Genomic DNA, 10,062 nt, shown 5'->3' with positions numbered 1-10,062 from the left:
GGGAGACTCTGGGCTCCAGGGAGAAGCAAGGTGGAGTTAAGGGTCAGGGGAGACACTGTGGGCTCCAGGGAGCAGCCATAGGCGGAGTTAAGAGTCAGGGGAGACACTAAACACTGAGGGGTTCCGGGAAGCAGCCACAGGGTAAGGAACAACAAACTTCAGTCTTGGGATTCCAGGAAAGAAGACAAAGCACCAAAGGTCACACAAAAAAGGAATGAAGGATCAGGATGGGCAAGGGCTGGCAGACTGAGGGCCAATCAGCTCGCACCTGTGTGATGTCATCCCTAGGTGTAACACAAGTCTCCCCTCCTGCTGTAAAGTTGCAGAACACCCGGAAGGCATCCCGAGAGCAGCCCTGGTTGGGGTCAACCCAGTACTCTCCTGTCGGATGAAACACAGGGAGGTCAGGTCCCAGGTCTCAGATGTTCCTCCATCTCCGTGCTCCCTTCCCTCCCCTGCCCAAGGCTCCCAGCCAGAGCCATGGCTCCCACTCACAGCCCTGTGACACCCCCAGCCCTGCCTCAGTTTACCTATCACCCCGCAGCCCACCCCAGTCTCTGGTTGGTGCCTGCAGCTCCAGTGTTGGTTCTGGGCTCCCCTGTGGGAGGAGTGTGAGGGGTAGATGTGATCTGTGTGAACGCAGGTGTGTGTGTGCACACATGTATGTGTTGACTCTCATGGGCACTACTGACTACAAATGGAGCCACATCAGCTGCTAAGACCCCAAAGCACTTCTCACCCAGTCACCTGTGACTGTCACACACCTGTGACTGCTACACACCTGTGACTGTCACACACCTGTGACTATTACACACCTGTAACCAGTTCCTGTTAGAGACTACTCCATATTAGCACCACTCCAGCACTGTCCCTAAGATCCCCCCCACTCCAGCGCAGTCCCTAAGACTCCCCCAACTCCAGCACTGTCCCTAAGATCCCCCACTCCAGCGCCCTCCCTAAGACCCCCCCACTCCAGCACCGTCCCTAAGACCCCCCACTCCAGCGCGGTTCGTAAGACCCCCACTCCAGCAGCCACTGGGCCATCCCCAGCCTGAGGCCGGTGCTAACCATCAGGAAGCTCAGGGTGACACAGCTTCAGGTCCTGGCAAGTGCGAGCAGGGCTGTCCTGGGTCCCTGTGGGCTTCCTCATCTGCTCGATCTCCTCCCGCAGAGAGTCCAGTGAGCCAAAGATCTCCTCCAGCCCGGCAGGGGTGCCTGGGGCACCACCAGTGGGCTCAGCCTCATCGTCCTGCATCAGTTGGCTTCCGTCCACAGAGCGGCGTGTCTTCTTGGGCATCTGGATGGGCAGTGGCTGGATCACCTCACCCGGGGGACCCTGGATGGGGACAGAGGTGCAGTGAGCTCAAGGCGAATGTAGAGCGGACGGGTGTGTCAGGCTGCCCAGCCAGAGCAGCCGGTACTGGGCACTGCCTGCTCTCCCCACTCACCGGGTGTCCTGGGGGGCCCTGCACGCCCTTCTCTCCCTTAGGTCCGGCTGGGCCCTAACAAAGGAATTAATGAGGTCAAGGAGGGGTCAAGAGGTGAAGCATAAGCTGGAGGTCACAAAAGGGTCAAACTGGTCTCTTGTCGGAAATGAGGGGTTCCCCGCTGCGAAGGGGGGAAACGTGTGTGTTTGCCCTGCAGAGACAAGATTAAGCCCAGCTCAGGGAGGGCAAAGTCAAAGCTAAGAGGTCACTCACTGTGGCTCCTTTGGCTCCTTTGGGGCCAGCGGGTCCCTGTAAATAAACAGAAGGGGTCAGCACAGGAAAGGACACAGGCGTGGCAAGACAAAGTCACAAGTCCATGGACCCTGGGTTTCCACATGAGGGACATGGATACACCAGAAGAGAGCCGCGGGGCACTGAGAACCGTACAGGGACGTCTGCAGCGGGGTGAAGGGGTTAGGAGGGGAGGTAGATGGCTCACTTACAGGCAGGCCAGGAGGCCCTCCAGGACCAATGGGGCCAGATGCTCCGGGGATGCCCTAGAACAACAGCATGGGGAGAGGCTGGGTCCCTCAATCCACCCTACAGTCCAGTTCCCACCCCCACCTTCAGCATGAATTCCACCCTACCCCCCAGACCTCTCTGAGCCATTCCCGGACCCACCGTCTCTCCCTTCTGTCCGGGGGCGCCCTGAGGGCCAGGGAGGCCCCGGTCTCCCTTCTCTCCTTGCTCTCCCGTCGGCCCGATCAGTCCAATGAGACCCGGGTGACCCTGGATAAGGAGGAGGTGGTCACAGTGTCACAGGGACTCTTAAAGACCTTACACAGGCGGAGAAGGGCAGGAAGATAGGGAGATGGACACGGGATTTGGGGAAAGTTTCAGCGGACATGAAGAAGAACCCTGAGGACTGGGTACTGGAGGCCTGAAGCAGAGCAGTGGACACTGGCCATTCCCATGGGACCTGGGATTGAGACCATGATCCTGGGTCTGTCACTCACCTTCTCCCCCTTGGCTCCAGCATCACCGCGGAGGCCAGGAAGCCCTGGAGGTCCCTGGGGGAGACAAGATTGTCACTCTCCCCAGAACCTTCAACTTCCTCCCTGGCTCTGGCCACTCCCGAGTCACCATATATCCCAGTTACTTACCACAGGACCTGGGGGCCCAGCCTGACCTGTGGCTCCAGGGCGGCCTTGTTGACCCTAAAGGTTAGAGAACACCGCAGGGTCTGGAAGGCTATCCCCACATTATGCACCGCCCATGGCCTTCACCCTCCCAACTCCTTCACACTGCAACCTACCACTGAGCCTGGGAGCCCCCGTAGACCATCAGGGCCAGGCTTTCCTGCCGGGCCTGCAGGACCCACGGAGCCTGTCTTTCCTGGGGCCCCGACAGCACCAGGGTCCCCCTGAAACACACAGAAAGGACTTGTTCTCAAGGCAGAGGGGGCAGAGAGGGCAGAGGGGGGCAGAAGGAGGTCTGGCGGAAGGGTGAGGTGGGGAGGAGAGGACAACGCCTCAGGATGCCTGGCAGAGGGACAGGGGGCTCAGCAGGGAAGGGGGATATAGGGAGGCATCTGGAGACAGAACTCAGAGGAAGAAGGAAGGGTAAGTCCCAGCACCCAGGGTGGCCACTCCCTCACCTTGGCTCCCTTCTCTCCTTGTCGTCCCTCTGGACCAGGAGTGCCAGCAGGTCCCTGAGGAGGAGAGCAGGGAAGAAATGATAGTCGATAACCAGACTCAACTCAGCCCCTCCCGCTGCATGCACGCATGTGCACACACACAAAAACATACATACATATGCACACACACATGCACTCTTAGAAAAGACCACGCACAAATACTGAAGACAAGAGCAACCACACCCACCTAAAACACACAAGGCACCAAGTACACCAAAGATGGCCAGCTGCATGTACCACAAATAACCAGCTAACAGCCTCTCCCTGCCCATCACCTGCCTTTGCCTCACCTCCATCCACCCTATCCAAGGACAGGCAGTGGAATCAACATCACTTACCCGCTTCCCAAGGGGTCCAGGGGGCCCATTCTCCCCGGTGGGACCAGGGGATCCCTACGGAGGAAGGATATGAGGAGTCTGAGTAGGATCCGGTCAGGAGACCTCTGGGAAATGTATGGCCCAAAGGGTCAGTGAGAAGAGAGGGGTACCGGTCACTCACAGGCTGTCCTGGCTCGCCGTCCTCTCCACGGTCACCCTTAGCACCATCCTGGCCCTGAAGGGGTGAAAAGAGTCAGAGGAGGGTCCCCTACCTGACCAGCATCTCAGTCCAGACTCATTCCTGCCAAACCCCGAGACCCAGGCCCACCTGCTGCAGAGAGGCCAACCGTAAAGCCCCACCATCTTGGCCTTTTCCCCTCCCTCCTCCCTCAACAAGACTCACCCGTGGGCCAGCTTCTCCAGGAGGCCCAGGGTCCCCAGGAAAGCCAACGGGACCCTAATCCAAAGGAAGAGCAAGGTTAACATCACAGCTCCCTAAGGCCATTCAGAGCCAACACAGAGCCCCGCGGACACCTGTCACCCTTGGAGGAGGGTCTCCTGTGCCCTCCCCGCTGCCCATCACTTTAGCCTCCTCAATGCTCCCAAACTATGGGAGAGCTCTCACTCCCCTCTGCACTCTTCTGCAGGAGCACCCATCCCCACAGCCTCCCTCCCAGGGACAGGCCCACCCTTGGGCTCCCTGCATTCCAAGGTACCAACACACACACACACACACACACACCACACACACACACCAGTATCCCGGGGTCTCCCATTCCCAGACCTTCCTTTCACTCCCCAAACTCACAGGGTTCCCCTTGGGGCCATCATCGCCTGTAGGGCCTTTAGGCCCTGGTGGTCCAGCCTCTCCCGCCTGCCCAGCCTCTCCTTTTTCACCACGCTCACCACGCGGACCCTGCAGAGCGAGTGGAGGGAACAGATGGTCTCAAGGGAGTCTTGAAAGTCAGGGAAATGGTCTACTCTTAAGACAGCCTCAGCCTCCCTTCAGCCACTTGGTGACAACCGGACAGTCAGGGTCAGGCCGATGGGGAGTGTCCTGGCCCTTCCTCCCTTCAAGGAAATGGTGGCTGGGTTCCTTCAGGCCCAGAGACCAAGCAGGTTGAGGTCCCAAGTCAAGAGAGAGAGGCGAGAGCACAGTGAAGGGCAAAAGGTCTCAGGGACAAGGTCTCAGAACTGCCACTCACCTTGACACCCGGCTCGCCCTGGACGCCCGGAGACCCAGACTCTCCCGGATCCCCCTACAAAGAGAGGAGCATCAAAGTCCCCCCCACATCCTGACAACCCCACATCTCTGTCAGAAATAAGCAGAAATCTAACCCCATTCCCCCTGCCAAGACGGGTCCATCCACCCCTCATCAGCTACCTTCTCTCCGGGGGGACCCAGGTTCCCAACGCCTCCAGGGGGACCTTGTGGGCCCTGGAAGAGGAAGAGAAGCCGTTATGAGGGGAGACAGGGGCCTGGCTGAGCACAGCGGGGAGATGGTGGCAGCATCGCAGGGTGGTGACGCTGCTCTTGGTACCTGAGATGGGACTAGGGTTTATGGTGTAGGGAAAAGGAGACAGGACTCAACCGCATGGGTCTGAAGGGGCAGGGGACGAGATGACTCACATCAGCACCGTTGGGTCCAGCGGGGCCGCGCGGTCCTGGAGGGCCAGGTGGTCCCTGGGTGGGTGGGGTATGAATACATCAGGATGGGAAGGAAAGGAGAAAGGAGAGAAGGACATCTATGGCTGAGCAGGAGGTAGGGCTGTGTGAGCAGAGGTCCAGGTGGGGCAGATGGTGGGGCTACATGCAAGCCATGCGGTCGGCAGCGGAGTGTCAGGCTGGGGACAGGCTGGGTAGCAGGTGGATTCGGGCCAGCGAGGGTCACACTTACCATAGGTCCCACGTCTCCTGTTTCTCCCTTCTCTCCAGAAGGTCCTGGCAGGCCCTGTGCACAGGCCCAGTGATCAGCCCATCCAACACCCAACCCCTGTCACTCAGCCCCTAACAGGCCCCAGTCCTCTGTCCCCACCTCCCCTGTCTGCATCAGCCGGTGACTGGCAGGGTGCTCACAGACCCTCCCAGAGCCTACCTCTCAGGCCCTGTTCCCATCCCCGCTCACCTGGAGGCCAATGGGTCCTGGGGGCCCATTGAATCCTCTTGTTCCCTCATCGCCTTTGGCTCCAAAGTGTCCCTGGGGCCCCCGAGCTCCAGGCTCCCCATCAGCTCCCTGGAGGAGGGTCAAGGACAGAATGCTAGGTCATGGGTCACGTGTCTGCCATCCATAGACTCACACAGACCTGAGCATCAGACACAAGGACGAAGGGGAAACTGAGGCAGGCTAGAGTCTGCTGGGGCCTCCGTGGACACTCACCGCAGCTCCGGGCTGTCCCACAGGACCGATGGGACCAGGCGGTCCAGGTGGGCCCTAGGGAAGAAAGGAAGTCAGAGATGCCAGGATAGGTCATATCAAGGGTGGGATGAGGTTAAAAGTCAGGAGGTCAAAAGTCAAGGTCATGGATGCTTACGTGTTCGCCTTTATTCCCTTTGGTCCCCTTCTGTCCTGGGTCTCCCACCTCACCCTGCAGGAGAAGGTAATGAGATACAAGGGAAAGGAGATATGCAAATTAGATAGAGGTCAGAGGTCAGCAGTCTCATGTGGAGAGAAGACTGTAGGGTCTTACCTTGTCTCCATCCTCTCCAGCCACACCTGGGGGCCCCGCTGGACCAGGAAGCCCCACAGGACCCTGCACCCCATCACGGCCAGTGGGACCAATAGGGCCCTTCTCACCCTGCAGGGAACAAGGGAAGGATGCAGCCTCACCCTCAAGCACCCCCACAAAACACCTGGGTACCCATCACCCCTCAGTTCACAGCTCACAGCCCCCTCCCCCATGCTCACCGGGACGCCTTTCTCTCCCGCTGCTCCAGGTGGACCTTGTGGGCCTGGACGTCCTGGGGGACCAATGGGGCCCCCTGAACCTGCTGCACCTCGCTCCCCAGGGGAGCCCTGAGAGAGAGAGATGGAGTCAGACCCTCCAGGAAGGAGATCCCAGGACCCCCGACCATGGATCTCAGAAAAACAGTAAATCAGATGCATCTTGGCTGACCCCAAATCCCCTCTACCCAGCCCGTGGCTCCTGCCACATCCTGCCCAGCATCCTCCTCCAACTGTCTGTCCCCTTTCCTGGTTCCTGCCCACAGCCTCCAGGGGCCCCAGACTCACTGCAGGGCCAGGAGGGCCAGCTGGACCTTCATTTCCCTTCAAGCCAGGTCCGCCCTATGAACCAGATTTAGGGCAACAGGTGAGATGAGAAGGGGAGGCTTCACAGGCAGGGGACCCCAAAAAGATGTGCGGGAAAGTGTAGGCTCAGTGAGGTGAAAGCAAGGAGGAAGAGAGTGAAACTGCAAGCTGCTGGCTTTGGGGTACACTCACAGCGGTGCCTGGGAGGCCTCGCTCTCCTGGGAAGCCTCTCAGACCAGCCGGACCATCCTTTCCTGGAGCCCCAGGGGGACCAGGATCACCCTGAAACAAAAAGAGGCGTGATCAACCATAATTTAAACAGAGGTATCTGAGCCCTCAGATCCACACTGGTCCACTTCTTGCAGCCTCCTCCACACCCCAACACCTCCTTGGTGGCCAGCCCCTCACTGACCTTGGTGCCTTCCTTCCCAGCTGTTCCAGGTAGTCCTTGTTCTCCAGGAGGTCCTGGGGGGCCAGGGTGACCTCTCTCCCCCATGGGACCGCTTTCCCCAGCTGCTCCCTGGGGAAGGCACAGTCTAAGCTTAGCTCTGTGACCCTGAGACTCCACTCTGCACCCCGGAAAGTGCCAGTCTAGCGCCCCTTCCTTAGTCTTCCCCAAAAGCCTTTGGGACACTGATACTCTCCTGGCTGCTGGGGCTCAGTATTCCCAGTGTGGCATGACCACGCCACCTCCAAGAGAGACCCACCCAGGAAGGAGCAGAAATTCAGGGCCTCAGCCCAAGGTCCCTGCCCAGGCAGTCAGCAGGGCTAGGGGTCCCGAACTCCAGGTCTGGGGTGCATCCTCTCCTGAGGGAAACCTACCTGAGGTCCCACCACTCCAGGAGGTCCTGGGGGGCCGGTCTTCCCTTGGAATCCCTGAGAGGAAAGAGATATAGGGGAGTCAGAGCAGGGATGGACAAGGGTGGGTGGCCATGGGGAGGAAGTACCCGGCTCCAGGGGCAGCTGGGGCAGCAGGATCCAAGCCCCTTCCCACCCTGTACCGCTGGAATCACTCACCACTTCTCCTCTCTGGCCTGGGTGGCCCGGCAGCCCATCCTTCCCTGCTGGGCCCTGGAAAGAGTTTGGGGTCAGGTGAACTCTTGATGGGAAAGAGGAATGGGGGAGAAGGAAGGGAGGTGGGTCACAAGTCAGCTGTCAACTTACTGGAGGGCCTTTGGGGCCAGGAAATCCATTGGGGCCTTGGGGACCAGGAAGACCCTAGAGACAGGGACGGGGTGAGTGAAGGAAGCACAGGCTCTGGACAAATGAACATGGGAGATAGAGCATCCAAGCCACACTCACCCTCTCTCCGGGTGGCCCGTGCGGACCATCACCACCTGATGTTCCCTGTGGGGGTGAACAGGCAGGGAGTGAGGTGGACGTTTATCCGTCATTGCCCAAGGGAAGACAGTGGACGGGGTGGGAACGCTCAAGGCCCAGCTTCAGGGGATGGACACAGCCGTACTGAGTTCACTCACCTTAGCGCCAGACTTCCCAGTGGCACCTCGAGGTCCCCGCTGACCCCTCGGGCCCTGAGGAGACAGAAGGGGGGACAGTAGAAACATCCTTTAGTCTTGAAGAGCCCACCTTGTCACTGAGGGTGACCGAAAGCATCTGATCTTCTCGCTTCTACCTGATTCTACAGCCACGCTCAGCTGAGGCAGTGCTGGGGTTCGAACCCACAGCTTTATGTGCACGTGCAGTCGCTACCCACTGAGCAACCTGCCCAGCCCACCTCTGGGATCTGGAGGTAATGGGTGTCTGCCCACAACACTCACCGTGGGGCCCCGTTCTCCCCGAGGTCCTAATTTTCCAGACAGGCCCTGTGGGGATAAAGCCAAGCAAACATTAACCAAGGCAAGAGTCCCACAGCAGCCTCCCCCACCCCCAGTTCCTCCCTCTGCACCTCCCTGCCCACTGCTTACCCGAGCTCCCTTCTCTCCACTGGCTCCAGGAAAACCAGGAAAGCCCAGAGACCCCTGGTGAGGATGGAGAAGGAAGAAGATGAGAGGAGGGGGCTTGGGAAGGGCCAAAGAGGGTGAAGAAAAGCTATGAAGGCAGCCATGGTGCCATCTGGGTCTTCCCAGCAAGTAGGTGGCCTTGGAAAGACCCCTGCTGATCTATGGGCCTCTATTTGTCATCTGTAAAATGGGAGTCAGCTAACTCCACTCTAGGGAACCCCACACTCTGCTAGGCTATGCCTCCTGGGGTCACGAGTCAAGGAGAGGACAGTGAGGAGGACAGAAAAGGGGCATCACATCACCTTGGGACCCTGGCGTCCAGGGTAGCCAGGCAGACCAGGAACTCCTAGCTTGCCCTGTGGAAGGACAGGACCCAATTAGGAAGGACAGGAGCCACAGACACCTAGCAGCAACACTGGCTGCAGAAATCCCATGGGCTTCCTGGCTTCTGTAGTATCCCAAGCTCATCTCTGTCCTGATGGAGTCCTGCAGAGTCTGTGGTCCAGCTATTGCTACCCACCCCAGCGCCCACTGCTGTACTGCCCAGCCTCCCCCCTCCCTGGGGGGCACCAGCCTAGCTCCTCCCTCTGGTCTTTCCCTCCCAATGCTCCTCACATCACCCTGACCAGGGGGCTGCAGGGCTGGGGTAGGAAACAAGGACCCTGCAGCTCACTGCCTGGCTCTGCCCTTCACTGCTGGGCTCACAACCATCCTAATGCCCCCGCTTATGCCAACAGTTTCATCTGTGAAGCAGGGTTGTCGTGGGGCTACCTGCAGGACTGGCAGGACAAGGCCACAGACCTCCCCCGCTGACTCCCCTCTCCACATTCTCACCCCAGCTCAGACACCCTGTGCCTGCCACACCAAGGATTCTCCGAGCCACTATCCCCCATCTCCTTCATCCCCATCACCTTCTCGCCCATGAGCCCAATGGGTCCAGGGTCTCCAGTAGGCCCAGTGCGTCCTTTCGGCCCCTCAGGGCCATCTTCTCCCCTGGAACCAGGGACTCCAACCTCACCCTGAGAGGAGAGTGGGGAGGTGAGTGTTGGGGACAGGGAGAGAATGGAGGGGCCGGTGTGGCTGACAATGTGGTGGCCACCTCACTGGGACACAGCTCTAAAGGGGACACAGCAGTGGAGAGAAAAGTCTCCCTTTCAAGGAAGCACAGCAGGATGGGGTGGGGAACTGGGTGGGCAGGAACTCACCCTGTCTCCTTTCACACCGATGTCACCTTTGAACCCGGGAAAGCCATCCTCGCCCTGGGAAAGACAGAGGGTAAAGGTTGGGGGAGCCAGGTGTGGGCTCAGGGAACACAGGCAAAAAGGGGTGGATTTTAGATACGGGAGGGCAGGTGGGCACTGGGGGAGGGGAGGGCAGGTGGGCACTGGGGGAGGGGAGGACAGGTGGGCACTG

General features: G+C 59.4%; 1 protein-coding gene across 5 annotated transcripts in view; it reads right to left on the bottom strand.

The window, feature by feature from the left end:
• Col11a2 (collagen type XI alpha 2 chain) overlaps positions 1-10,062 on the bottom strand; it is a 29,631-nt gene that overhangs the window by 1,989 nt on the left and 17,580 nt on the right. For all 5 annotated transcript variants that reach the window (XM_026785614.1, XM_026785613.1, XM_013351131.2 and 2 more), the window contains 36 exons: positions 9,855-9,908; positions 9,561-9,668; positions 8,952-9,005; positions 8,614-8,667; positions 8,467-8,511; positions 8,167-8,220; positions 7,991-8,035; positions 7,853-7,906; positions 7,706-7,759; positions 7,511-7,564; positions 7,101-7,208; positions 6,881-6,970; positions 6,671-6,724; positions 6,347-6,454; positions 6,129-6,236; positions 5,973-6,026; positions 5,819-5,872; positions 5,567-5,674; positions 5,339-5,392; positions 5,071-5,124; positions 4,825-4,878; positions 4,646-4,699; positions 4,249-4,356; positions 3,844-3,897; positions 3,622-3,675; positions 3,462-3,515; positions 3,085-3,138; positions 2,743-2,850; positions 2,591-2,644; positions 2,444-2,497; positions 2,109-2,216; positions 1,931-1,984; positions 1,701-1,736; positions 1,449-1,502; positions 1,069-1,336; positions 269-381 (listed from right to left, as the gene is read on the bottom strand). In XM_026785614.1, the coding sequence (XP_026641415.1) occupies positions 269-381; positions 1,069-1,336; positions 1,449-1,502; positions 1,701-1,736; positions 1,931-1,984; positions 2,109-2,216; positions 2,444-2,497; positions 2,591-2,644; positions 2,743-2,850; positions 3,085-3,138; positions 3,462-3,515; positions 3,622-3,675; positions 3,844-3,897; positions 4,249-4,356; positions 4,646-4,699; positions 4,825-4,878; positions 5,071-5,124; positions 5,339-5,392; positions 5,567-5,674; positions 5,819-5,872; positions 5,973-6,026; positions 6,129-6,236; positions 6,347-6,454; positions 6,671-6,724; positions 6,881-6,970; positions 7,101-7,208; positions 7,511-7,564; positions 7,706-7,759; positions 7,853-7,906; positions 7,991-8,035; positions 8,167-8,220; positions 8,467-8,511; positions 8,614-8,667; positions 8,952-9,005; positions 9,561-9,668; positions 9,855-9,908 (2,649 nt within the window). The remainder of the gene's footprint in view (positions 1-268; positions 382-1,068; positions 1,337-1,448; positions 1,503-1,700; positions 1,737-1,930; positions 1,985-2,108; positions 2,217-2,443; positions 2,498-2,590; positions 2,645-2,742; positions 2,851-3,084; positions 3,139-3,461; positions 3,516-3,621; positions 3,676-3,843; positions 3,898-4,248; positions 4,357-4,645; positions 4,700-4,824; positions 4,879-5,070; positions 5,125-5,338; positions 5,393-5,566; positions 5,675-5,818; positions 5,873-5,972; positions 6,027-6,128; positions 6,237-6,346; positions 6,455-6,670; positions 6,725-6,880; positions 6,971-7,100; positions 7,209-7,510; positions 7,565-7,705; positions 7,760-7,852; positions 7,907-7,990; positions 8,036-8,166; positions 8,221-8,466; positions 8,512-8,613; positions 8,668-8,951; positions 9,006-9,560; positions 9,669-9,854; positions 9,909-10,062) is intronic.

Source organism: Microtus ochrogaster, linkage group LG2 (assembly GCF_000317375.1).
Source record: "Microtus ochrogaster isolate Prairie Vole_2 linkage group LG2, MicOch1.0, whole genome shotgun sequence".
Taxonomy (NCBI): domain Eukaryota; kingdom Metazoa; phylum Chordata; class Mammalia; order Rodentia; family Cricetidae; genus Microtus; species Microtus ochrogaster.
Note: the sequence above shows the minus strand (reverse complement) of the source record. Positions and strands in the feature narration are given on the sequence as shown.